General features: G+C 33.4%; 5 protein-coding genes and 1 long non-coding RNA gene across 14 annotated transcripts; 3 read left to right on the top strand and 3 right to left on the bottom strand.

Annotated features, from left to right (window-relative positions):
• Positions 1–2,384: 2,384 nt before the first annotated feature.
• Positions 2,385–3,162, bottom strand: LOC132636938 (17.8 kDa class I heat shock protein-like). Its single transcript, XM_060354037.1, has one exon. It carries the CDS (start codon positions 3,038–3,040, stop codon positions 2,573–2,575), a length of 468 nt encoding a protein of 155 aa, XP_060210020.1. The 5' UTR covers positions 3,041–3,162; the 3' UTR covers positions 2,385–2,572.
• A 2,803-nt stretch (positions 3,163–5,965) lies between these two features.
• Positions 5,966–6,711, top strand: LOC132636937 (17.6 kDa class I heat shock protein 3-like). Its single transcript, XM_060354036.1, has one exon. The coding sequence runs from the start codon at positions 6,051–6,053 to the stop codon at positions 6,528–6,530; it is 480 nt and encodes a 159-aa protein (XP_060210019.1). The 5' UTR covers positions 5,966–6,050; the 3' UTR covers positions 6,531–6,711.
• A 2,784-nt stretch (positions 6,712–9,495) lies between these two features.
• Positions 9,496–10,243, top strand: LOC132636936 (17.6 kDa class I heat shock protein 3-like). Its single transcript, XM_060354035.1, has one exon. It carries the CDS (start codon positions 9,581–9,583, stop codon positions 10,058–10,060), a length of 480 nt encoding a protein of 159 aa, XP_060210018.1. The 5' UTR covers positions 9,496–9,580; the 3' UTR covers positions 10,061–10,243.
• An 884-nt stretch (positions 10,244–11,127) lies between these two features.
• On the bottom strand, positions 11,128–17,389 carry LOC132636933 (20 kDa chaperonin, chloroplastic-like). 7 transcript variants are annotated; one of them, XM_060354026.1, is made up of 7 exons: positions 17,147–17,389; positions 17,003–17,039; positions 13,924–14,105; positions 12,630–12,809; positions 12,390–12,545; positions 12,053–12,130; positions 11,128–11,452 (listed from the first exon to the last, which is right to left on the bottom strand). In XM_060354026.1, exons 1-7 carry the CDS (start codon positions 17,372–17,374, stop codon positions 11,279–11,281), a joined length of 1,035 nt encoding a protein of 344 aa, XP_060210009.1. In that variant the 5' UTR covers positions 17,375–17,389; the 3' UTR covers positions 11,128–11,278. The 7 variants fall into 7 exon arrangements, with proteins under 7 accessions (XP_060210009.1, XP_060210008.1, XP_060210010.1 ...); XM_060354025.1 differs by lacking the exon at positions 17,003–17,039 and adding an exon at positions 16,859–16,895; XM_060354027.1 differs by lacking the exon at positions 17,003–17,039 and having other exon boundaries at positions 13,924–14,100; positions 17,147–17,306.
• A 743-nt stretch (positions 17,390–18,132) lies between these two features.
• LOC132636935 (20 kDa chaperonin, chloroplastic-like) lies at positions 18,133–21,736 on the bottom strand. Of its 2 annotated transcripts, XM_060354032.1 has the most exons (6): positions 21,601–21,736; positions 21,240–21,424; positions 19,985–20,164; positions 19,745–19,900; positions 19,377–19,454; positions 18,133–18,481 (listed from the first exon to the last, which is right to left on the bottom strand). In XM_060354032.1, the coding sequence occupies exons 2-6, from the start codon at positions 21,408–21,410 to the stop codon at positions 18,308–18,310; spliced, it is 759 nt and encodes a 252-aa protein (XP_060210015.1). In that variant the 5' UTR covers positions 21,411–21,424; positions 21,601–21,736; the 3' UTR covers positions 18,133–18,307. The 2 variants fall into 2 exon arrangements, with proteins under 2 accessions (XP_060210015.1, XP_060210016.1); XM_060354033.1 differs by lacking the exon at positions 21,601–21,736 and having other exon boundaries at positions 21,240–21,534.
• A 2,192-nt stretch (positions 21,737–23,928) lies between these two features.
• LOC132638810 (uncharacterized) lies at positions 23,929–25,576 on the top strand. Of its 2 annotated transcripts, XR_009581899.1 has the most exons (3): positions 23,937–24,127; positions 24,473–24,547; positions 25,228–25,576. It is a non-coding gene; the product is annotated as an uncharacterized LOC132638810 (long non-coding RNA). The 2 variants fall into 2 exon arrangements; XR_009581898.1 differs by lacking the exon at positions 24,473–24,547 and having other exon boundaries at positions 23,929–24,127.
• The last annotated feature ends 1,993 nt before the right edge of the window (positions 25,577–27,569 follow it).

The following is a 27,569-nucleotide window of genomic DNA, read 5'->3' as shown; positions in this document are numbered from 1 at the left end:
AAACACTAGACCTGAGTCTAATATTGTGTGGAAGGATAATTCTCAAGACTTATATTTGCACAACTTTTAAAATGAGGACAAAATTTAAATGATGGCCTAAAAGGGGATATTTACCTAAATCGGACCATTTAATTTACTAGTTAAAAGGATAGGGCAATTCGCAGAATTGCCCTTCTTTTGGGGTGGTCTTTAAATTTTGCCCCTCATATTTGAAATCTTTAAATTTTGCCCTTCGGCTAAACTCCATGGGTTCCAGGTTCGAACCCCCACACAGTCAAAATTTTTTTAAAAAATTCGCAAGGCAGAGTTTAAATTTTGCTATGCCCCCATCGGCATACATTTGTGAAGGAATTACCAAAGTTATGCCGGACTCGGCATACTTATGCCTTATGGGCAGACTTGGCATAAGTATGTCGGGTCCGGCATAAGTTTGGTAATTCCTTCACAAGTTTATGCCGGGTCCGGCATAAAAGTTTGCCCAATAAAAGTATGCCCCCACCGGCATAAACTTGTTAAGGAATTACCAAACTTATGTCGGACCCGGCATACTTATGCCTTATGGGCAGACTTGACATAAGTATGCCAGGTCCGGCATAACTTTGGTAATTCCTTCACAAGTTTATGCCGGTGGGGGCATACTTTTAATGGGCAAACTTTTATAGTATGCCACATAAGGCGAATTTTTTCCTTAAGGCATAACTAAAAGTTTGCCTTATAAGGCAAAGTCTATACCTTAAGAAACAATTCTCTGCCTTATGGGGCATACTTTTGGTTATGCCTTAATTAAAAGTCTGCCCCATAAGGCATAGTTCCTTAAGGAAAAGTTTTGCCCCATAAGGCATAACTAAACTATGCCTTGAAGAAAAGTTATGCCCCCTCCGGCATAACTTTAGTTTTTCCTTAAGGACTTTATGCCGGATCCGACATACACTCCCCCCAGCCCTGCCTTGCGAAATTATTTTTTTTATTTTATGCCTGAGCGGAGGTTCGAACCCAGAACCTCAGGTATCCAAGCGAAGTGCAAAATTTAAAGACCACAAATATGAGGGGCAAAATGTAAAGACCACCCCAAAAGAAGGGAAATCCGTGCAAAAAAATGAAAAGGATATACACATAGAGCCCGTTTGGGTTGGCTTATAAGTCGTCTATAAGCTGTTTTCAATTTTTTTGAATATTTGGCTGGTCAGCTTAAAGCCATTTTATGCCTAAAATAATTTGACTGACCAACTTAAAGTCATTTTATACCTAAAATAAGCCTAAAAAATTAATTGAATCCATTTAACTTAGCTTCTCTAAAACAATTTCTAAACTGAAAACAACTTATAAGCTAAAAAAAAAAAAATTAGGCTACTCCAAATTTTTTTTCTTATAAGTTGTTTTCAACTTATAAACTGCATTTTTAAGCCCATCCAAACAGGCTCATACTCTAATCATTGTTTGAAGATTTGTGGTGCTTAATAAAGAACCTGAAGTCGAACAAAAAGAAAAACAATCAAAGTTCATTCACTTTGTTAACATCAAGTTGATTATTATAGAAGTGAAGAGAAATTAAGAATTGCACAGATATATGAAAGCCAAAATTCTTGTAATCTTATCCTATCACTAGGAGTGCACATAGTTCGGACCAACCCAAAATCTAAAATCGAAATCCAATTTTTTTTTTTATATTTGATTTGAATTTTTGGATTACGAATTGAAATTTAGATCGCCAATTCGAGATGGTCACACAAGGGTTGATCAACTCTTTTTGATACTACTATTGTTATATTTCGAACAATAAAAAGCCCAACCCAAAAAGCTAAAAATCTAGCCTATTAGGTGGGAAACCCCGCTGAAGCTATTGTTAATTGTTATATCAACAAAGCAACTTCAGCATAAACTTATAGGCAAATGACATTTTTTCTCCACTGAGAAGGGGTTCAATTGCAATTTAGCAGTCCTCCACTAGAGTGCGAAGTTTTTAAATACAAACTTTACAACAATTAACCTACCACCAAAAAAAATGTAATGCAGCAAATAAGACTGTTTCTCCCTTATGACTTGAGGTTGGAAGCCTAAATATAGAAAAAAAATAAGTAGGAAAAATTTCCCCAAATAGCCCTACACGGCACAAATTCATATGCGAGTATCGAACACCGATTGAAAAACCAAAAAACAATAATTACCATGAGTGTCTCTGAATTGTCTTAGGCCGACACACCCTTGGGTAAAATATAAAGGCTGAATTCCTATTGTTCTATTGGGTCATATTATCCCACAATGATCATAGTTTGTATTTATGAGCAATTGCTAAAGCCGTTTTTATATCAGCTTGATAAAGCACATTTTCATGAGGATCATTCCTTTCACAAACAATACAACAGAATGAAAAAGAGAAACTACTATATGCTAAGCAAATTATTCAGTAAACTCTCACAACATTTTCTTGATTACAACTGCAAGTATGAACCCAACGCACAGACAATTACACACACATAAATCGAAATAAAACCTTAAAAACTCCTTGACAAACAAAAAACATCAGAAAACAAACATTATTGACTTTGATCAAAGACATTGATCTGCACTTCCTTTAACCAGAGATATCAATAGCTTTCACTTCAGGTTTCTTCTCTTCTACTTTAGGAACAGTAACAGTAAGCACTCCATTCTCCATAGCAGCTTTAATTCCCTCCATTTTAACATTCTCAGGCAACCTAAATCTCCTTAAGAACTTACCACTACTCCTTTCCATACGATGCCATTGATCATTCTTCTCTTCTTGCTCTTTACTTCTCTCACCACTAATCTGTAAAACTCCTCCTTCTTCAACTTCAACTTTCACTTCCTCTTTCTTGATCCCTGGAACATCTACTTTGAAGACATGGGCTTGTGGTGTTTCTTTCCAATCGATTCTTGCATTTGCAAAAGCTGAGGTTTCACGAAAAGATGATGGGGTGTTTGAAAGTGGGAAACCTTCGAATGGATCAAATATGTCGAGTGAAAATGGATCGTAGATGTTGCTCCTACGACCACCAAAGAAGCTTGGAATCAGAGACATTTTTTGCTCACTTTGAAAACTTTGGTTTGTTTAAAGTTTTGGAATTTTGGTTTTGGTTGTAGTGTTTGAATTTACTTGATGACTTGCTGATGATGATGAATGAGAAAGGTGATGTGTGGTATTTATAAGTGATAAACTGAGGAACTTTTGCTACTCTAGTGTAATCTAGGATGTTCTTCACTTATGTAGGTTGGGACAGAAGAGGATTCTACATTCCATCATGAAATAATTTATATGTTTAATTTTTAGATATTCTATCTCGATTAGACTGGAAAGGTCCTTTTCATGTCATCCAATATCCAAATATTTGTATTTTAATTTAATTATTTAACGATAGAAACTTTTCAAATTAATACTATAGCTTACTTATTTTTTTGTTGGGATATTTTTAGATTATAGGAGAGGATTCTACATATTCCATCCTGGAATAATTTTTATGTTTACTTTTTAGAAACTCTATGTCGAAAAATAGACTGGAAAGGTCCTTTTCATGACATCCAATATCCAAATATTTATATTTTTAATTATTTAACGATTGAAACTTTTCAAATTAATACTATAGCTTACTTTTTAATGAAGGTGTAATTTTAAAAATTTAAAACTGTTTGACTTATATTTTAATTAATTATTTTATTGAACAATAGAAACTTTTGAAATTAATACTATAGCTTACTTTTTAATGAAGGAGTAATTTTAAAAATTAAAAACAGTCTGACTTCTAGAATTATATATTCGTATTGCACTTTTACTTATCCACAGTAGATTTTGTATTTTTTTTTCTAAAGAATAATAAATGAAATTCACATTTTTATTATAATACTTATATTAATTAGTGTTAAAAATTAAAAAAAGTTTGACTTATATTTTAATTAATTATTTTATTGAACAATAGAAACTTTTGAAATTAATACTATAGCTTACTTTTTAATGAAGGAGTAATTTTAAAAATTAAAAACAGTCTGACTTCTAGAATTATATATTCCTAGTATACTTTTACTTGTCCACAATACAACAACAACAACAACAACAACCACCCAGTGAAATCCCACAACGTGGGGTCTGGGGAGGGTAGAGTGTACGCAGACCTTACTCCTACCAAGGTAGGACGGCTGTTTCCGAAAGACCCTCGGCTCAATGAAAATCATAAAAAGAGGTCAGATAGGCTAAGAAATTCAAAGCAATATGGAAATGCAAATAACGAAAGCGACACAGATAAGATAGAATAGAATAATCTTTTACTTGTCCACAATAAACTTTGTATTTTTTCTAAAAAGTAAAAATGAAATTCACATTTTATTATAATACTTATATATATTAATTAGTGTATAGATGAAATTGACTTGAAAAATAGTTTGCAAAATAAGTCGTTAATGTGAAAATATATATAAAAAAAAATCTTGCTATATCAGCATGGACGAAAAATTGAAATTCACTTATAATATAGTGGACAAGTAAAAGTGAACATTGAGGAGTAATAAGATTAATTTGTAAAAACGGAAGGAATAATGTTAACAACTATAGGGAGTCGTTTGTTTCGCAGATATAGTTATCCCGTAATTATAATCCTAAAATTATATTCTTTGGACTGATTTATCTCACCTTCAGGTGGGATAAAATAACATCAAGTTTGAGGTATGAATTTATCTTGAGATCAATACAGATCTAATTCCAAACTTATCCCCTTTTTTTTACCATGAACCAAACAACGCCTAAGGCACATAGTTTTTGGTTTAGAAAAACAGTTACTCCCTCTGTTTTAATTTATTTGAACCTATTTTATTTTTAGTCCGTATTAAAATAAATAATTTCTTTCCTAATTTAGATATAAATTTACTTTATGAATGATTTACGATCACATAGATTTTTAAGGCTTATTTTGAATTATAAATTTAAAAAAAAAATCTCTTTCTTAAAGGGTAAAAATCATTTTAGTCCTCCAACTTTACTTTAAATATCAAAGAGCTCCCCCAACATTGAACAATCGACATTTTCATCCTCTTATCTCAATCTATTCAGCCATTGACCGGTAACTTTATATTATTTGACCGATCATCAAAGGGGTAAAAGGAAATTTCACTTATTTTTTTATTATTAGTGAGTACCCTAATTAATAATATAAAAAAAATTCACAGTTTCCTCCGTTAATTAATTCTAACGCTTTCTGCCGTCTTCAATTTTTCTCCATAGCCAGAGCAGTTCTTCATATTTCCGAAGAACCTTTCAAACCCTTGTAACCTTCATATTTCTGGAGAATAATTGTTTATCAGAGTTTGAAAGGTCCTCTGAAAATACGAAGAACTGCATAGGTTATGGAGAAAAATTGAAGACCGCATAAAGTGTTAGAATTAATTAACTGAGGAAACTATGTAAAATTTATATATTATTAATTAGGGTACTAACTAATTAATTAAAAATATAAGCAAAATTCCCTTTTAACCCTTTGATGACAATCAAATAATATAAAATTACCGATCAATGTACGAAAGTTTAGATAAGGGGATGAAAATGTCGATTGTTCAATGTTGAGGGAGGTCTTTAATTTTTAAAGTAAAGTTGGAGGACTAAAATGATTTTTACCCCTTTCTTAAATATCGTATTCAATCAAATAAATTTATATAAATTGAAAAGGAAGGAGTATTACCGGATATAATTACAAAGTGAATGACAATTGCATCCTGTGTGGCTGACACGTAAAGGACCTATTTAGATAATGGATGACATGAAAGGGACATTTCTAGTCTGTTCGAGATATCTAAAAAGTGGGCACTAAAATTACAATACTATTTTAGAAAAAATCTGTGGAATATTGTAGAATCCTCCGTTGTTATCCAACCTCTAAAAAAACAAAAAAAGACTGAAGAACTTCCTAGATTATACTAGAATTGCACAAGTTGGTTTATGGCCTATAAATACCACCGTACCTGATCTTGTTTATCATCAGTAAGTCATCAAAAGCAAATTAAACACAACAATCAAAACCAAAACTTCAAGCTAAACACATCCTTAAAAAATGTCTTTGATTCCAAGCTTCTTTGGTGGTCGTAGGAGCAACACCTTTGACCCATTTTCACTCGACATGTTTGATCCATTCGAAGGTTTCCCATTTTCAAACACACTTGCCAATACCCCATCATCTTTTCGTGAAACCTCAGCTTTTGCAAATGCAAGAATCGATTGGAAAGAAACCCCACAAGCTCATGTCTTCAAAGTAGATGTACCAGGGATCAAGAAAGAGGAAGTGAAAGTTGAAATTGAAGAAGGAGGAGTTTTACAGATCAGTGGTGAGAGAAGTAAAGAGCAAGAAGAGAAGAATGATCAATGGCATCGTATGGAAAGGAGTAGTGGTAAGTTCTTAAGGAGATTTAGGTTGCCTGAGAATGTTAAAATGGAGGGAATTAAAGCTGCTATGGAGAATGGAGTGCTTACTGTTACTGTTCCTAAAGTAGAAGAGAAGAGACCTGAGGTCAAAGCTATTGATATCACTGGTTAAACAAGTGTTTGTTGAGAGTCCTTGTTGTTAATAATGTTTGTATCTTGAAAGTGTTTTGGTTTGTAAGGAATTTGAGGTTTTAATCTGAACTATGTGTCTGTGTAATTGTGTCTTCTACTTGCAGTTGTAATGATCAAGAGATTAATGTTGTGAGTGTTAGTTAATTGTCATTTTAGTAAGATTTTCACTGTCTCTCTCTTTTACATTTCCAGTTCAATTGCAGAGTGTTAGTTAATTGTCATTTTAGTAAGATTTTCACTGTTTCTCTCTTTTACATTTCCAGTTCAATTGCAATAAACTACTCAATGAATTTAGCTTCCAAAACCTATGTATTTTGTTGTAGTATATAGTTTTTGGTTTAGAAAGTTTCTGGAAATCTTTTTCTAAACCAAAAAAATTGGCATGTATTAGGAATTTAAGTTAGGCTACGCATTAGCTCTTCGACAGGACGAATGCAATAACTATAATTCTTACGTCTCGATTTAAGCATACTCTATTTTAGCTCATCTAAAAGATCTTTTTTTTTATTTATTTATATATATATGTTGTGTCCCTATTTTTTTTTTGTTAGGTTGAATGGATGTCCAAAGATTATACTTCTAAGTGATTCAGGTGTACCTCGTCAATTGGTTCAAGCGACCCACTCTCATCTTATTCTTGATTTGTGTTGCTTGCACCTCATGCAAATGTGCTCATGTCTACTGTTATTCATTCTTGTATGATCCAATTTAACGATATCTTATGGATATATTGCTTGCCATATAACTGTACAAGAAAATCTATATACCTGCCTGCAGGTAGCCATTATCTTATTGCTAGCAGGTACAATTACTAAGTTCTTTTATATAAATACAGTGGAATGTATGAGCTGAGATTTTACTTGATCTAAAGGTATCATACATATATTAATGCATACATTGTTTTCCTTTCAGAAGTATGTCAACGAGAGAATAGGATGACAAGAAAGCCAGTGAGTCTCAGGGAAATGCTGGAGGCTATAATATTAAGATTATAAAATCAGTATCATATAATCATCTGGCTGGCGTATTTTTAGCTTAAGCAATTATTGGAATCTTGTCAATAGCACACTAGCTGTTCTAAAAAGCTGTGTTTTTTCCAGTCCTTTGCATGTCTAAGTGAAAACCACACCAGCTGATATCATTCCTGACTTAAATATCTTCACAATCTATCTTTCTTCACTACTAAAAACTTGATTTCTGCAAACTAAAGAAAAAATAGCAGTTCCAAAATTGGATTCTACAGAATATTATATTAATTGCTAATTTGCAAAAGTTTTATCCCGAAGTGGTACAACATTCTCCTCTTATCTAGACTACACCGCAAGTATTATTAGTATGAGAATTAAGACTTGTTACATATACATCTATGGAAGCACAGCAATTACATCGGATGCCCTTAGAGTGATGTATTCAGAGCCATCAGCTCCTTTGAAGTCATTGCCAGCATATTTGGAGTACAGAACTGTATTTCCAGTGGATATTGAAAGTGCTTTCCTCTTCCCTTCCTCATCAAGAGGACCGGATCCAACGGCTACCACCTGTTTAAACCACAGAAAGAGTAACATATTAGAACAAGAGTTTAACTCCTTTACACAGACGTTTTCCACTATCAGGTTACCTAAAAGATAACCACAACATGTTAAAATACATTGATAGTGTAAAATTATTTCACCGTCGAGGGCCATTTGGTTCACATCGTTGTTATATGAGAATTATAACACAGGGCTTGTGCATATGGAGAGTAATGATCAAAAGATTTTTATGCAATGATGAATAATGAGATTGTTGTATACATGAGTTACTAAATTTGAAATGACATTTCTGCTTTAAATAGTTTAATTCTGCTCCTGCCATGCCAACGCACACATTCTTATTCCACATTCTGTCTCGCATAACTTAATGCATGTATATTACATACATACAGCCAACGAACGCCGCATTAGTTATGCCGCGAACCAAACATTATATTATCTTATGAGGAATTTTATGTTGGAATTAACCATTCCAAACAATCAGCATTATATTATCTTATGAGGAATTTTATGTTGGAATACTATAGCTTACTTTTTAATGAAGGAGTAATTTTAATAATTAAAAACAGTCTGACTTCTAGAATTATATATTCCTAGTATACTTTTACTTGTCCACAATAAATTTTGTATTTTTTCTAAAAAGTAAAAATGAAATCCACATTTTATTATAATACTTATCTATATTAATTAGTGTATAGATGAAATTGACTTGAAAAATAGTTTGCGAAATAAGTCGTTAATGTGAAAATATAAAAAATATAAAAAATCTTGCTATATCAGCATGGACGAAAAATTGAAATTCACTTATAATATAGTGGACAAGTAAAAGTGAACATTGAGGAGTAATAAGATTAATTTGTAAAAACGGAAGGAATAATGTTAACAACTATAAGGCGTCGTTTGTTTTGCAGATAAAGTTATCCCGTAATTATAATCCTAAAATTTTATTCTTTGGACTAATTTATCTCACCTTCAGGTGGGATAAAATAACATCAAGTTTGAGGTATGAATTTATCTTGAGATCAATACAAATCTAATTCCAAACTTATCCCCTTTTTTTACCATGAACCAAACAACGCCTAAGGTACATAGTTTTTGGTTTAGAAAAACTGTTATTACTGAGTATAATTACAAAGTGAATGACAATTGCATCCTCTGTGGCTGACATGTAAAGGACCTATTTGGATATTGGATGACATGAAAGGGACATTTCTAGTCTGTTCGAGATATCAAAAAAGTGGGCACTAAAATTACAATACTATTTTTAGAAAAAATCTGTGGAATATTGTAGAATCCTCCGCTGTTATCCAACCTCTAAAAAAACAAAAAAACAAAAAAAAGACTGAAGAACTTCCTAGATTATACTAGAATTGCACAAGTTGGTTTATTGCCTATAAATACCACCGTACCTTATCTTGTTCATCATCAGTAAGTCATCAAAAGCAAATTAAACACAACAATCAAAACCAAAACTTCAAGCTAAACACATCCTTAAAAAATGTCTTTGATTCCAAGCTTCTTTGGTGGTCGTAGGAGCAACACCTTTGACCCATTTTCACTCGACATGTTTGATCCATTCGAAGGTTTCCCATTTTCAAACACACTTGCCAATACCCCATCATCTTTTCGTGAAACCTCAGCTTTTGCAAATGCAAGAATCGATTGGAAAGAAACCCCACAAGCTCATGTCTTCAAAGTAGATGTACCAGGGATCAAGAAAGAGGAAGTGAAAGTTGAAGTTGAAGAAGGAGGAGTTTTACAGATCAGTGGTGAGAGAAGTAAAGAGCAAGAAGAGAAGAATGATCAGTGGCATCGTATGGAAAGGAGTAGTGGTAAGTTTATGAGGAGATTTAGGTTGCCTGAGAATGTTAAAATGGAGGGAATTAAAGCTGCTATGGAGAATGGAGTGCTTACTGTTACTGTTCCGAAAGTAGAAGAGAAGAAACCTGAGGTGAAAGCTATTGATATCACTGGTTAAACAAGTGTTTGCTGAGAGTCCTTGTTGCTAATAATGTTTGTTTCTTGAAAGTGTTTTGGTTTGTAAGGAATTTGAGGTTTTAATCTGAACTATGTGTCTGTGTAATTGTGTCTTGCTGTGGATCTTCTACTAGCAGTTGTAATGAATAATGATTAAGAGATTAATGTTGTGTGTGTTAGTTAATTGTCAGTTTAGTAAGATTTTCCCTGTTTTCCCCTTTTACATTTCCAGTTCAATTGCAATAAAATATTCAATGAATTTAGCTTCCAAAACCTGTGTATTTTTTGTAGTAGTATATAGTTTTTGGTTTAGAAAGTTGAAGGAAAGCTTTTTTGGAACCAAAACAATTGGCATGTAAATAGGAAATGTAATGCCAATAATATCACCTCAAGTTAGGCTACCGCATTAGTCCTTCGACCGGATGAATGCAATAGCTCATCTAAAAGATGATTTTTTCCATTTTGTCCCTATTTTTAGTTAGGTTGAATGGATATCGAGAGATACACTACTTTAAGTGATTCAGGTGTGCCTCGTCAGTTTTTTCACCCGACCCACACTCTTTTATTCTGCTTGCATCTCATGCAAATCTGCTCATATCTACTGTTACTCTATCTTGTATGATCCAATTTAACGATACTCCTATGGATATGTTGCTTGCCATATAACTGTACAAGTATATCTATATACCGGCCTGCAGGTAGCCATTATCTTATTGCTAGGAGGTACCATTACTAAGTTCTCTTCTGAATGTCTGAGCTGAGATTTTACTTGATCTTAAGGTACCATATATATAGAACAGGATGACAAGGAAGCTAGTAAGTCTTGAGGGCAATGCTTGGAGGCTATAATATAAGACTAAAAGATCAGTATCATATAATCATCTGGCTGGTGTATATTGTAATCTTGTCAATAGCACACTCCTCTGTATTTTTGTCCACTCCTTTGCATGTTTAAGTGAAAACCACACCCGCTGATTATCATTCCTGAGTTACATATCTTAACAATCTATCTTTCTTCACTATTAATAGAAAGCACAAAACTTGATTAACCAAAAGAAAAAGTAGCAGTTCCAAAATTGGATTCTACAGAATATGATATTAATTACTAAATTGGCAGAAGGTTTTTTATCCCGAAGTGGTCCAACATTCTCCTCTTATCTAAGACTACACTGCAAGTACTAGCATGAGAATGAAGACTTGTTACATATAATAATTACATCTATGGAAGCACAGCAATTACATCAGATGCCCTTAGAGTGATGTACTCAGAGCCATCAGCTCCTTTGAAGTCATTGCCAGCATATTTGGAATACAGAACTGTATTTCCAGTGGATATTGAAAGTGCTTTCCTCTTCCCTTCCTCATCAAGAGGACCGGGTCCAACGGCTACCACCTGTTTAAACCACAGAAAGAGTGACATATTATAACAAGAGTTTTAACTTCTTTACATCGACGTTTTTTACTATCAGGTCACCTAAAAGATAACCACAACATGTTAAAATACATTGATACTGTAAAAAGTTTTCACCGTCAAGTGCCATTTGGTGATTCTGCTACTGCCAACACACACATTCTTATTCCACATTCTGTCTCGCATAACTTAATGCATGTATATTACATACAGCGAACAGACGCTGCATTAGTTATGCCGCGAACCAAACATTATATTATGTTATGCGCAATTTTATGTTTGGAATTAACTATTCCAAACAATCAACCAAACAACCGTTTAATTGATGTATAAATTTTATGTTGTTCGGACTCTCCAAAAATGATGCCACACCCGTTTCGGATCCTCCAAAATACACCACTATTGGGATTCGACACACACCCCTAACATTTTTTACGAGTCCAAGCAACATACATAAAACTTATATCCTTTCAACAAATATTGTAGCATTGACCTAAAGAAAATATAAGACACAGAAAAATTGACACGGGAAATAAAAATAGGAGTAATTTACTAGCAGAATTGCAGGGTGCATATTTTTACCGTGCCAATTGAAGGTTTCTCCTTTGCGGCCTCACTCAAAAACAATCCTCCAGAAGTTTTTTCCTCAGCCTCAGCCACCTGATAAAAAATGTGATGGACAAAATTAGCAATACTCAGCAAAAGGCACTTCAGAAAATGAATCTTGAAGCAATATGAAGAATAGTAGAACCGGAAATGAAGCAAAAATATTAATTAGAACTACTTTGGGGAGAAAAAATTGAAATAGGAAAACAGTTCTTTATGTACAAATATTTATCATACAGAGCATGTACTGTTTAATCAAAATATAGATGCCACACAGAGAAACAAATAAAGGGCAAGGGCAATAATGACAAACCTTGATTAAAACTCTGTCATTCAAGGGCTGCAAATCCTTGATATCATCTGTCTCAAGAATACCAACAATGTCGTCCTCTTTCAGAATCAGGTGCTTTGATCCATCGAATTCCAATTCAGTTCCCGCATATCTCGAGTACAACACTTGGGTACCATTCTACACGTAATACGATCCTTTTAGCGAAAAATGATTAACCATGCTTAGTGGCCAAGTTGAGTATGTCATTGGTTATGGAATTACCTTTATACTAATTTCCACTGTCGTTTTGCCAATTGTACGACCCTCCCCGACAGCAACAACCTCACCTCCTTGTGGCTTTGACTGTGCTGATGTTGGAAGTATGATACCACTTGTAGTCTTCTCCTCTGCGGTCTTAATCTTCACAAGAACTCTATCGCCCAGAGGTTTAAGTGAAGTGTACTGCACAAACAACAGCAAGAGAACAAGGAAGCTTATAAATATGAAAAATTTCGGCAATTGACATAGAGCCAGTTTGGCTTAGCTTATAAGTTGCTGAAGACAGCTTAACAAGCTGTTTTCAGCTTTCTTGAGTGTTTGGCTGGCCAGCTTATAAGCCATTTTGTGCTTAAAATAAGCCCAAAAAAATAAGTTGGCCCGTTTGGCTTAGCTTAGAAAAAGCAGCTTATAAGTTGTTTTCAACTTATAAGCTGCTTTTTTTAAGCCCATCCAAACAGGCTCATAGAGTCAAGACTCTGAAAACCACTAATACTAATAGCCTATTTGGCCAAGCTTTAAAGAGAAGAAAAAGTGTTTTCGCCAAGAAGCAGAAGCTGAAAAAAGTAGTTAGTTTCTCCCCAAAAGTACTTTTTTGCAAAAGACTCTTGAGAAAATACACGTAGAAGCATTTTTTAAAAGCTTGGCAAACACTAATTGCTGCTCAAAAGTGCTTTTCAAATTGATTAGCCAAAGACAATAAGCCGATTTTAGAAAGCTTGGCCAAATAGGCTATAATTTAACTAATACATTCAACTAAGAGAATGCAGAAAACAACAGATATAGATATGTTTAGGATGCAAAGAGGCATCCCCCATTTGAGAAGAGAGTATTAAAGCCTATACTGAACAACTGACGAAACCTAATGTTCATTGAATTCATCTTTGGTTTTCAGATACATATATTTGCGGGAAGGTAACTATTGTATCCGTGCTATGAACGCCAGAATCACAACACTTTGACTAGAAAAACAAGAACAGAATAGGGATAAGTCCAATTACGAGCTTGTCAAGTAAGCTTAAGACATCAGAACGAACAGTCAGCTTAAGTCAATTAGCAACTTACGTTTAACCAATCAAATTTTTTGTTGACATTAAGTGGTTCAGAAAACTCTTCCTAGCAGGATTAAATTGACTTTGAAATTGCACTAACTGGGGAATGAAGAAGATTACAACAGCCAATTTGGGAACAGCGGAAAAGCCCATCAAGGTGATTCCTCATACCTTTCCAGCTATTAGAAATCGAGCAAAACAATGGAATAAAACAAGAACTACAGAGGAAATAAACCAAAATTATATACCTTAGGGGCTACAACAGTTGCAGCCTTAACGACAAGTCCACGGAACGACCTGTTATTCTGCTTTAAAGAAGCGAAAGATGCAACCTTTACATTACTTGTGGATCTAAGCCCTTCGAAGGATGCAAAACCTTTAGCAGAAATGGATGATGCGGTCAGCTGAGTTGTCGCCATTGCTTTCTGAGCTAAATCAAGAAACCCCACAGCAAAAATAATCAATATCCTCAGCACCCAGACGCAAAAAGAGTACATTTTTTTCCAGAGTAATTTTTCAATTTATTTCAAAATTAGTGTATGGTTATAAAATTTCCAAATCCAACTTGGAGTTGGATTCCAAATTTGGAAAAGTGCTCCAAACCTGTTTTCCAACTCATGTTCATAAATTCCAAATGAAGTGTCATCTTCGCTCCTTTGCAAAAAGTATGACCAAACAGAACTCTATCTTCAACTCTAAATAAATTCCAAATAAAGTGAAAAATATTTGGTATCTATGGCCAACGGCCTACTTAATCAAGAATCCCATAACAAAAATGGTTAAATGAACACTACCCCACAAACAAGCAAAAAGATTCAAATTGAAGGTAAGAACCATAGAATTCTGATCTAAATCAATAACCCCACAACCAAAAAAAAGATAAAACAGCAGCTCCCCACAAGCAAAATTAGCAAAGTTAAGATAAGAGAGAATTCTGAGCAAACCCCACAACAAAAATGGTAAAAATGCAGCAACCAAGAAGCAAAAAGAGTAAAAGTTAAAGATAAGAACTTTAAAGAATTCTGAACTAAATCAAGAACCCCACAACAAAAATGGTTACAAGCACAGCACAACAGAATCAAAAAGATAGTAGTAAATTTGAAGGCAAAAACTCAAAAATTTGAATCAAATAATTAAAAAGGAAGCACCTTTATTGGAAATTGGTTGGACTCAATAATTCTGAACTAAATCAAGAACCCACAAAAAAACTGGCAACAAAAACAGCATACTAGAAGCAAAAAGATAGTAAACTTAAGGACAAGAATTTGAATCAAATGATAAAAAAGGAAGCACCTCTATTGGGAAATTGGTTGGACTCAATAATTCTTAACTAAATCAAGAACCCAACAACAAAAATGGTTACACGAATAGTACCCCACCAGCAAAAAGAGTAAAATTGAAGGTAAGAACCACAGAATTCTGAACTAAATCAATAACCCACGCAACAAAAAGGGCAAAACAGCAGCTCCCCACAAACAAAATAGTACTACCTCCATTACAATTTGTTTGTCTTACTTTCCTTTTTATTCCATTTCAAAAGAATGAATCTTTCCTAATTTGGTAACTCTTCGATTCCACTATCTCATCACTCTCTTTCAATTTACTTGTCTTACTTTCCTTTTTAGTATGTTTAATAGTTTGTTTGAAAAGAATGCAGCTTTTCTAATTCAGCATTTAAGACCATAAGATTTAAGGGCCTTTTGGTACATTATACAAATCTTTAGTTTAAGACCACAATATTCGAAAGTCATTCTTTGATTCCTTAAACTCCGTGTCAAGTCAAACTAACAAACAAATTGAAATGGAATGAGTAAAAGTTAAGATAAAAGCCATATAATTCTGAGCTAAATCAATTCACAACAAAAATGGTAAAAGGGCAGCACCCCAAAAGCAAAATAGGAACAGTTAAAGATAAGAACTTTAATGAATTCTGAACTACATCAACAACCCCACAACAAAAATGGTTACAAAAACAGCACAACAGAAGCAAAAAGATAGTAAATTTGAAGACCCAAACTCAAGAATTTGAATCAAATGATAAGAAAGGGAGTACCTTTATAATAGTATCAGTTTCAAAAAAAAAAAAAAAAAAGTACCTTTATTGGGAAATTGGTTGGACTGATTGAAAAGAGATAAAAATAAAGGTAAGAACCATAGAATTCTGAACCAAATCAATAACCCCACAACAAAAAGAGTAAAACATCAGCTCCCATAAGCAAAATTAGTAAATTTATGAAAAAAGATACATAATTCTAAGCTAAATCAAGAACTCCACAACAAAAATGGTAAAAGGGCAGCACCCAAGAAGCAAAAAGAGGAACAGATAAAGATAAGAACTTTAAAGAATTGTGAACTAAATCAAGAGCCCCACAACAAAAAATGGTTACAAAAACAGCATACTAGAAGCAAAAAAGATGGTTAATTTAAATACAAAATTTCAAGAATTTGAATCAAATGATAAAAAAAGGAAGCACCTTTATTGGGAAATTGTAGAACAACTATGTTGTATGGGGCGGAGTGTTGGCCAGTCAAGAAATTTCATGTTCAGAAGATGAAAGTGGCGGAAATGAGAATGTTGCGATGGATGTGTGGGCACACTAGGAGCGATAGGATTAGGAATGAAGTCATCCAAGACAAGGTTGGAGTAGCCTCAGTGAAAGACAAGATGCGGGAAGCGAGGCTAAGATGGTTTGGGCATGTGATGCGGAGAGATGCAAATGCCCCAGTGCGGAGGTGCGAGAGGCTGGCTAGCGACGATTTCAGAAGAGGTAGAGATAGGCCGAAGAAGTATTGGGGAGAGGTGATTAGATAGGACATGACGCATTTCCTGCTTACCGAGGACATGATCTTAGATAGGAGGATATGAAGGACTCGTATTAGGATAGAAGGCTTTTAGGTAGTCGGATTTATCCTTTCTTACGAGTAGTATATTGCTCTATAATTTCTTATCTCTTGATTTCTGCGAGTATCTGTTGGTTTATAATGGCTTATTTACTTTCATTTTCATGATTGCTTTGATTTATTTGCCCGTATCTGACCTTTCCTATGCTTCTTCTTGAGCCGAGGGTCTTCCAGAAACAGCCTCCTTACCTCTTCCTTAGGGGGTAAGATCTGCGTACACTCTACCCTCTCCAGACCGCACAACGTGGGATTCACTGAGTATGTTGTTGTTGTTGTTGTTACCTTTATTGGGAAATTGGTTGGACTCAATAATTCTTAACTAAATCAAGAACCCCACAACAAAAAATGGTTACAAGAACAGCACAATATGGTAAATTTAAAGACAACAACTCAAGAATTTTAATCAAATGATAAGCAAGGAAGTACCTTTATTGGGAAATTGGTTGGACTCAATAATTCTTAACTAAATCAAGAACCCCACAACAAAAAATGGTTACAAGAACAGCACAATATAGTAAATTTAAAGACAGCAACTCAAGAAATACAATCAAATGATAAAAAAGGAAGTACCTTTATTGGGAAATTGGTATTACTGATAGTAAAGGAGAGGTTTTTTTTTTTTTTTTTCTCTACTATGGACTGAGGAAGTGAATGAAGTGTGTGTTTAAACTGTGTTGAAGATAGAATGTGAGGAGCTGTTGAGGATAACAAAACCCTAGAAGGTTCTAAAAGATTTTCTTTTAAGGAAAAAAAAAAATTTGGGATATTAAATATCTCAAAATATTTGTCTGATGGCATTACTTTCTGCCACTATTATAGTATGCTGTCATCATTTATTCATTTTCATTTTTGTCCTTATGCTGAGGTCGGTCAAAAATAGTCTGCGGACACTCTATCCTCCTCAAATCTTACTTTGTGAGATTTACTCGATATATTTTTATTGTTATTGTTATAAAATTTGATATCAAAAGTAAAATGAGAAGTTTAAATTAAATTATTTTTAAAAAAGCAAGTTATTGGCACATAAATTAGAACGAGAAAGAAAAAAAAAATAGTATGGTGTACTTTAAAGTAGCTTTCCACGTTAAATTTTTGGTTTATTTTGCATTTGATTATTTTCCCTAGGCTATGCTTATTGTTGATGTCCATTATTATTACCGCCTTATGTTATTCGACTTCTGAATAATGTTGATGAGTGTGTGTCAGATCCTTTAAAAACAATGATATTTGAAGGATTTAATACGGATGCGATAATATTTTTGGAGAGTCTTGAGCAATATAGATTACCATTGGTAGTATATATTAGCGCATCCTTATTGTGGTGCCTTGCTCTTTCTTTCCAACACAAACCACCTCAACAACAAAAAGGAATTTTTATATAAATATCTGACCAGATTCGTTGTTTACTTTTCCTAGCCGATATACAAATAAGATTATGGGCATATAATACATGGTATACATATTTATATATCCAAGGCTATTTAGTTTAATTCTTTTAATTTTTTTTAAGTCTCTTTCACATATCCGTCTTTCCTTACAAGGAAAAGCCAAAAATGTTGGACTTTGCAAACAAAATATAGGAGGAAATAGCAGTTACAAAATTGGACTCTATACCTTACATTCATCATTAATTTGCAAGAATTTTAACCCAAACTAGTACAACAGCTTCTCCTCTTCTCTACACTAAACTGCAAATAATGGCATGTAAATGAATTGTTATATAAAACACATCTATGAAAGCACACCCATTACATCAGATGCCCTTAGAGTGATGTAATCAGATCCATCAGCCCCTTTGAAGTCATTGCCAGCATATTTGGAATACAAAACTGTATTTCCAGGAGATACTGAAACTGATTTCCTGTTTCCTTCTTCATCAAGAGGACCGGGTCCAACGGCTATTACCTGTATTAACCATGAGAAAAGTAACAGATTTCAACCAGAGTTGACTTCACGATCAGGTCATCTAAAAGATATCTACAGCTAACCTTCCATTAAAAATAAGACTAGTAAACTAAACAACATATGTTACAGTACATTGATAGCGTAAATACTTTACACTGTTGAGGACCACTTCGTTCACATCATAATTATACAGGGATTAAAATCCAGGAATTGTTTATACAGGGATTAATAATCGCCTGCACCTTCCTTTTATCAAATATCAGGGTGGTTCCATCATGAGGGGTATCTTGTCATGGTGTCGGATCCTAAATTTTATGGATTCCTTCTTTGTTACAAGATCGACCCCTAATCCATAGTGTCTCAACAAGGAAGCCAAAGAGATTCTTTTTTTCCTTTATACTGGGTATGTTATTGTTGTTGCTGTTCTTTATTTCAAACTTGAAGGAATTGTTATGAAGTGATTAATAATGAGGAGATGGTCATACATGAGTTACTAACTTTAAAATGGCATTTTTGACTGTTGATAGATTAATCCCATCATTGATAATACAAGTATTTTTATTCTACAATCTATCTTGCATAAAACAATTCATAGATTCCCACATAAGTTAATGCAAATATATTCAAATACAGCCACCCAAACGCTGCATTAGTTATGAGGAGATTATTTTTTTTCCTTATGCAGCCAACCAAACACGGTATTAATCTATGCGAGATTTTATGTTGGAATTAATTATTCAAAACCAGTGAACGACCCCTTAGTGTATGAAAATTATATCCTTCCAACAAATATTGGATTGACCAGCAGAAAATATAATATCAGACACAGAATTTGACTGTGAAAATATTAAGGGTAGGAACAATACTAGGTGAACTGAAGGGGGCATATTTTTACCATGCCAATCGAAGGTTTCTCCTTTGTGGCCTCACTCAAAAACAATCCTCCAGCAGTTTTTTCCTCAGCCTCGGCCACCTGATAAAAAGTACGATGACTATATATCAGCACTACTCAGAAAAGACAAACTTTTTTTTTTTTTTTGTTATCAAATGTCCCCGAAGGGACACTAAAAAAACTCTGTAGAAATGAAAATTTGAGGGATGTGCAATATCAAGAAGAGCAAGAGAAAACATGGGAACGAAGCCAGAATTTCAAATTGCAACTCAGTTACCAAAAACTACATGACAAAAATTAGAATTAGGACACAAAAAAGGCTCATTTCATTAAACGAGGAGATAAAGTGTGATAACAACATAATAACAAACCTTGATTAGAACTCTGTCATTTAAGGGCTGCAAATCCTTGATATCATCTTTGTCAAGAATACCAACAATGTCATCCTCTTTCAAGATCAGGTGCTTTGACCCATCAAACAACACTTCAGTTCCTACATATTTTGAGTACACCACTTGGGTACCGGTCTACACAAATAAGATTCTTTTTTAGAAAAATGATCGATCACGTATACAAGCCAGGTCGAGTACATAACTTGATTACGAAACTACCTTCACACTAATTTCCACTTTATTCTTCCCAACAAAGCGACCTTCCCCAACAGCAACAACCTCACCGCCTTGTGGAATTGATTGTGCTGATGTCGGAAGTAGGATACCACCTACACTTTTTTCCTCTGCAGTCTTAATCTTCACCAGAACTCTATCACTCAAAGGTTTAATGGAAGTGTACTGCATGAACAACAGCAAGAAAATAAGGAAACAGATAAATATGAAAACTTTCCTGCGAAAACAACAAGGGAATTGCCGTTTGGTTCAAAACCAGGATATCCCAAGATTATAGTTCTAGGATTATGACCAAGATTATAACCTGGATGATCAATTCCACCTTCTATATGGGATAAGTTATACCAAGAATTTGGTATAAAAATAATATTGCTTTTAGCTAATACCTCCACAACCAAACACGGAATACATTTAACCCCAAATTTTATACCAGGATAATCCACCTAATCCCTTGAACCAAACGGCCCTTAATGCATTGCAATTGACATAGCTTGACTAATTCCAGGGGCAGAGCTACAGTTCTGCTTACGAGTAACTTGTTTAAAAATCCACTTCATATGTGTAATTTTTTTTATCTAGAACCCAGGAAACTGCCTTCCCGTAGATTCAGGAATTCTACACAAATAGCCAGCCGAATTCATTGTTTACTTTTCCTAGCCGGTATACACAGATTATAAACTAATTATATATGGTTATACACATTATTATACATGGATTATACATGTGCCGGCTATTTTTTGTTCAAGCAGTTAGGTGGCCTGGTATATAGGTTAATTCTTCTTTCTAGAATCCAGAACTCATAAACTCAAAATCCTAGCTCCACCGTGGTTCGACAAAACTCAATAACTTTAGTCCAAACTCTGTATTCGTGTTCAAAAATTCACTTAATATGTATAAATAGCTTATCAAGAACTCATGCCTCTACTAAAATCCTGACTCCATAAACTCAAAATCCTAGCTCCACCTATTCTTCCTAACTATTCAGCTACTATAACTAACTACTACTACCAACAACAACATACCCAGTGTAACACCACAAAGTGGGGTACGCAAACCTTACTCCTACCTTGGGAGGTAGACAGGTTGTTTCCGGAATACCCTCGGCACAAAGATAAACAACTCAAAGCAATATAAAAAGTCATGGCAAAATATATAAAAGCATAACTCAAACTACTCTAGCTAACTGAAATAATAATGAAATAAAACAAGAACTATAGAGTAAACAAACCAAATTATATACCTTAGGGGATACAGAAGTTGCAGCCTTAACAATAAGTCCACTAAACAACCTTCCATTTTGTTTCAAAGGAGCAAAAGATGCAATATTTACATTACTTGTAGACCTAAGCCCTTCAAAGGATACAAATCCCTTAGCAAATATGGATGATGTAGTCAGTTGAGTTGTTGCCATAGCTTTTTTCTGAGCTAAAAATCAAGAAACCCCACAGCAAAAAAGAGTCAGTATTTTCAATCAAGAATTCATAATAAATCAAGAATACCATTAACAGAAATAACCACAGAAGCCAAAAAATAAAAATAAAATGTGATGATAAGCTTGAGAATTTCAATTAATTAATTTAATGATTAAAAAAAGGAAGTACCTTTATTGGGAAATTAATGAGTGATTGAGGTGTGTGTTTTGACTGTGAGAAGATAGAATACGCATTGCAGTTGAGGATAACAAAACCGTAGAAGGTTCTTTCATATACTCTTTCGATTTACGTTTGCTGGTCTACTTCTAACTTTGCACGTCCGTTAAAAATTAATAAATGAAGTATATATTTTATCATAATATTCATATTAATTAATTTATAATTTTATTGAATTAGAAAAATGATTTAAAAATAAATAATTAATGTTAAGGGTAAAATAAAAGGAAAAAAAAGTTTATTTTTTCTTAATATGCTAAAGTGGACGAGTAAAAGTAAATGGAGGGAGTAGTTATTCTCAATATCCTTATATACATAAAAACTTTTATCTTTACCCTTCAAAACCAAGCTCATATTTGAAATTTTATACTCCCTCTGTTCCAATTTAAATGTCTTAGATTGATTAGGCACAAAGTTTAAGGAACAAAAAAAATTTAAATCCTGTAATTTTAAATTAAAAATGTGTGTAATATACTAAAATATAGTTTGAATTTTATGATTATAAACTTATCATGATGTTTGAATTGTCGTCACATTAAGAAAGAGATATTTTTTTTGGACAAATTAAAAAGAAAAGTTAGACATTTAAACTGAGATGGAGGGGTATTACTAAGGCCTCAAACTGAGTTAGACCGATATCATTAGATGGGTAGGCTGATCTTCGCTTTTGGATTTCTATTTCGGATCGGCAATTCTTTGAAAGCAAGGTTGTTGACAACCTTTTCCTTATAGCCAATTTAATAGGGTTGGGCATAACTATCGAAAATTTAAAAATTAGATCGAATCGAACCGAACTTTAAAAAATCAAATTGACCGAACTAGTTTGGTTCGGTGTTCGGTGTCCACCTTCAAAAAACAGAAACCGAAATAGCTGAACCAAAATTTGATAAAACCGAAACGAAGAACCAAACGCCCACCGAAATTTTATACATTACCCAAAAAAATTAAAATAGTCCATGCCCATTAAGTTTAAGCCCCCAAAAAAAACTAATTGTAACAAGCCCTCTTTTGCTTTTGTATCCCTAATTCTCCACTTCAGTTGAGAAAATCAAATATCCTAAGGAAGGTAACTAGGATGTATCTTTAGGATTAATGCATATCCTTTATGTGTTTTCTTAATTATTCTTACGATATGTGTATAAAACCTAGTAATCCTATATCATGGTTATGGTTTTATGTTCTTGTGTATCCTGTTTGTTTGATTTTGATTTCAATTTATCAGTTTTACGTTTTATTGCTTTTGAGAATATGAATTGGTGTAAATGGAATCGCTTCTAATATCATATCAAAAAACCGGATTCAAAAAATCGAAACCAAACCGAACCGAACTTCAAAAAACCGAAACCGAAAGAACCGAACCGAACTAGTTTGGTTCGGTGTTCAGTGTCCACCTTCAAAAAACCGAAACCGAAATAGCAGAACCAAGTTCGATAAAATCGAACCGAAGAACCAAACGCCCACTCCTACAATTTAGTGGTGCTCCAGCACCCGTTAAACCCGATGTAGATTGGGTAAAGAAAATATATGAAAATTAGGTATAAATACTTAAAAAGCACCCTAGAAATTGAATACACAGTTGGGTGTTCTGGTTTTCAGGTGGAACTTTAAAGCTTTAGGTGATTAGGAAACTTGGGTTCGAACCTCCACTTAGAATTTTATTTTCATTAATTTTAATGAGGCACCCACGACCCTTAAATCCTAGGTCCGTCAATGTGGGTGATTCCTTATTCTCATATTCGAGTGTTTGTTTGCTCGTTTTTAACCACATGAGTGAGATTTCTGTTATTAAGGTTTCATGTCAACAACAAAAAAGGTTCAAATTTGCTCCTTTACAGTGAAAAATGATCAATTTTATCTTTTGTTGTATTTTACATTAAACCTGTTAACTGGTTTGAACCGGACCGGTAACCGGTTAACAAATCGGCCGGTTTTCGGTTAAAAAATCGGAACCGGTCACCGGTTTCGGTTTAACCTGTTTCGGTTTACCGGTTAAAAATCAGAAATCGGAACCGGTCCGATTCAAACACGTCCAAAACCTCTTTTCTTTTTTTTTGTATGGTGTATATATATATATATATATATATATTAGTATTTATTAGTATATTGTAGGTATATTTACATATGTTATATAAGTTTATAAGTAAAGTTTATATATTTACTGACTAACAGGCTAACAGCAAGTTTACAATACAACATATACGTATATATATATATATATATATAGAAGAATTAAGTGGTACAAAATAAAAGAAAAGGAGGATTAAAGGGTCTTTAAAAAAAAGGGAAAAAGAGATGTGGGCCAAGCCCACAAAAAGAAGAAAAAGAAAATAAAGAGAAAAAGGAATAAAAGTCTGATGCATCAGACGTGAAAACAGAAAACAGAAACGATAGAAGCAGAAACAAGAAAAAGAAAACGCAGTAGAAGGAAGGGAAGAAAAAGAGGGGAGAAAAATAAGGATTTTCAACCCAAATCATCAAGGTAATGCCTCTGATCTTCTATCTAAGTTTATTACATAATTATGGGTGAATCTTTATGGTGAAAACATGGGGATATTTTGAGGAATTGAGAAAGTTTAGTTCTAGGGTTTTTCAACTAAAATCATTGATTTGAAAGGGCAAATAGCGTCGGATTTTAGACTTCTATATATCGTTGGAATCCTCTCGTTAAGGCATTTCCGAAAACATAAGTCTTGTCGGATTTTGAACACATTGACCAGAGGGCGTTTTCGTCCTTTGAAATTTGACTTTAACCGTTTAAGCCTCTAAAAATATAGAAGTGGTTTATCCTAAGGGTTTTGACCATTCTAAATCCGTTTTTGTGTAGTTTGAGGCAATCCGGAGACCCGAGAACGCAATTTTGATTTTTTTTGGGGAAGTGTGCTTGAATTGTGAATTTGAGGTAAGTGAGACTTTAAGCTTTGGGTACTTGCTTTTCAAAATCCGTTTTAAAAATATGTTTTGTCTGCCTGGTCCATGTGTTGGGGCAAGCGTGTGCTTGGCAGAATCGGTGGTTCTTAAGGCCAGCCGCATATACTTTATTTTCAAATACTCTAAAACTCTATTTATAAGTTGTTTCGTAATGTGATACGGCTGTGAGCCATGATATTGGGGCATTGTGTATGCTTCTTGATTATATCGAGGCATTGTGTATGCTTCCCTAAGCATTGTGTATGCTTCTTGATGATATTGGGGCATTGTGTATGCTTCCCTTAGCATTGTGTATGCTTCTTGATGATATTGGGGCATTGTGTATGCTTCCCTTAGCATTGTGTATGCTTCCTGACATATTTGGCACATTGTGTATGTTGCCGTGGATTCATAGTGTTGACTAATTCTTTAATTGCCACTTATGACGGTTCGTAGTGTAAATGGTGTGGAGATATATAATATATTCGATAAGCAGTGGTTTGGACCTTGATTGCTATTATATAATGATATATTCATGTGCATAATATTTTTGTGCTTGTTGTGTGTTTGTATTTTCTAACACTTGTTCCAGGGGTATTTGAAGTGGCGGGTCGAGTATCTTACTGGGTTATATTTATGTATAACTCACTCCTTACCTGCATGTCCATGCAGATACTGTCGTTGAGAACGAGGCTGGTAATTGAAGACTTCGTGAGTGGATTCTGTTGCTGAGGTGAGCCACCGCATTGTTCGTGGAGGCAGCCATTTCAGCTTTATCTGGTTTATTTCTAGTTATTTCTTTTATTTTGGGTTTACATGCCCGACACTCAAACTCATGTAACTCTGTTAGATGCTCCATGGTCTTAGCGTGGGATGTGGGCTAGAGATTTTTTTTATCTTAGCGTTGGTTGATTTTCATAAATCGATTATGGATTTGGTTGGCGACTATTTCGCATTTTTATCATTAATAACGTTGTTGGACCTGCACTTATTTTCTTTTAGTGCTTTTGTAAATGATTAAGAGTATGATATATGGTTCGCCTGGCGGGTGGTGTTTGCTGGGTGCCAGTCACGTCTAGGGGGTATTTTGGGACGTGACAATATATATATAAAGTTATATGCTTAAGTTATACTTCATATACCTAAAATATAGTAAGAATATACTTATATATATCAATATACTTAGGTTATATAACTTTTATATATATATATGTGTGTATGTATGTATGTATGTTTAAGTATACTATATATACTTATAACTTATATATTATAACTTAAGTTATTTATAGCTTAAGTTACTCAAATTCGTATATACGTGTATATATATATATATATATTAAGTTATATGCGAATTTATAAACTTAGAAAAAAATTAAGCTATAAATAACTTAAGTTATAATATATAAGTTATAAGTATATATAGTATACTTAAACATACATACATGTATATATATATATATATAAAAGTTATAAGTACATATAGTATACATATAACTTAAACATACATACATATACATATATATATACACACACACACATATATATACAGTATACATATAACTTAAACATACATACATATACATATATATATATGTATGTATATGTGTGTGTATTTAAGTTATATGTATACTATATATTATAAGTATATTCTTAGTATATTATAGTTATTTATAAAATAATTTTTAAAATAAAATACTTTGAGCACTTTTACTTAAAAATCATTTTTTTTTCCGCTAATCCAAACGGGATCGCCCGCACAAAGTCTTGTTGACGTTGTATTGCACCAAAAGAACATCTCACTTATCATAGTGTCAGTTTCATAGAAATAATTACATCTTTCTAGATGAAAAGAGTAGTAGGAGAATTCTTGTGGTATTCCCAACTTGTCTTCCTCGAGTCCACACGCTGAGTTAGGAATTACAAGTCTAATTTGATGGTAGATATAACGAGTTAAAAAAAAGTTACTACATGGCTTTAGAAAAGTATGTCTAGTAAAAGTCACGTGGTATTTTTTAATTAAAAAATAATCTAAATGATTTTTTTTTAAAATTCGTCAGCGAAAAGGGTATTGCACCATTTTGTAACGACAGAGGTGTATTTGCACCATTTTATAATGGTAGGGGTATATATACACCGCTTTTGTAACGAGGGGAATATCTGCTCTAAATCGCAAAGTTGTGGAGGTATATTTGCACCTTTGCCCTTTTTCTTTTATATACTCTCTCCGCTTACTTTTACTTATTCACTTTTGACTTTGCACGTCCCTTAAGAATTAATAAATAAAGTATATATTTCACCAAAATACCCATATTAATTGGTGTATAATCTCATTGGATTTGGAGAATGATTTGAAAATGAGTAATTAATGTTAAGAGTAAAACAGGAAAAAAAGTTTGTCTTTTCTTGATATGCTAAAGTAGATAAGTAAAAGTGAAAATTTATTTTTAGTATAGTGAACAAGTAAAAATGAACGGAGGGAGCAGTTATTCTCACTATTCTTGTATATATAAAAACTTTTATCTTTACCCTTCAAAACCAAGCTCGTATTTGAATTTTTATACTCCATCTGTCTCAATTTAAGTGTCTTAAATTGACTAGACACAAAGTTTAAGGTACAAAAAAAAAAATGAATCCTGTGATTCTAAATTAATAGTGTGTGTAATATACTAAAATGTCTTTTGAATCTTGTGGTTATAAACTTATCACGATGTTTGAATTGTCATATACTAAGGAGCCGTTTAGACATGATTTCATCTCATGAGATGAAATTATGTTTGGATATGCAATTTGAATTTCTTAAGTTGCAGTTTTTTTTATAAACATAAAAATCCCACAAGTTGTGAAAATCATCAACCTTTTCTCAATTCTTACCAAATGAGTAAATCATAGTTTATAATAAAATTAATACGCTACTAGAAGGTCTTTCTAAAAAATACAACATCAATTGATCAAACTTTAGTTCAATAAAAAGGAAAATTTAACATGAATAGTAATGTAATTATACTTTAATATAA

Source organism: Lycium barbarum, chromosome 4 (genome assembly GCF_019175385.1).
Source record: "Lycium barbarum isolate Lr01 chromosome 4, ASM1917538v2, whole genome shotgun sequence".
Lineage (NCBI taxonomy): Eukaryota > Viridiplantae > Streptophyta > Magnoliopsida > Solanales > Solanaceae > Lycium > Lycium barbarum.
This window is presented reverse-complemented; position numbering and strand designations above follow the sequence as displayed.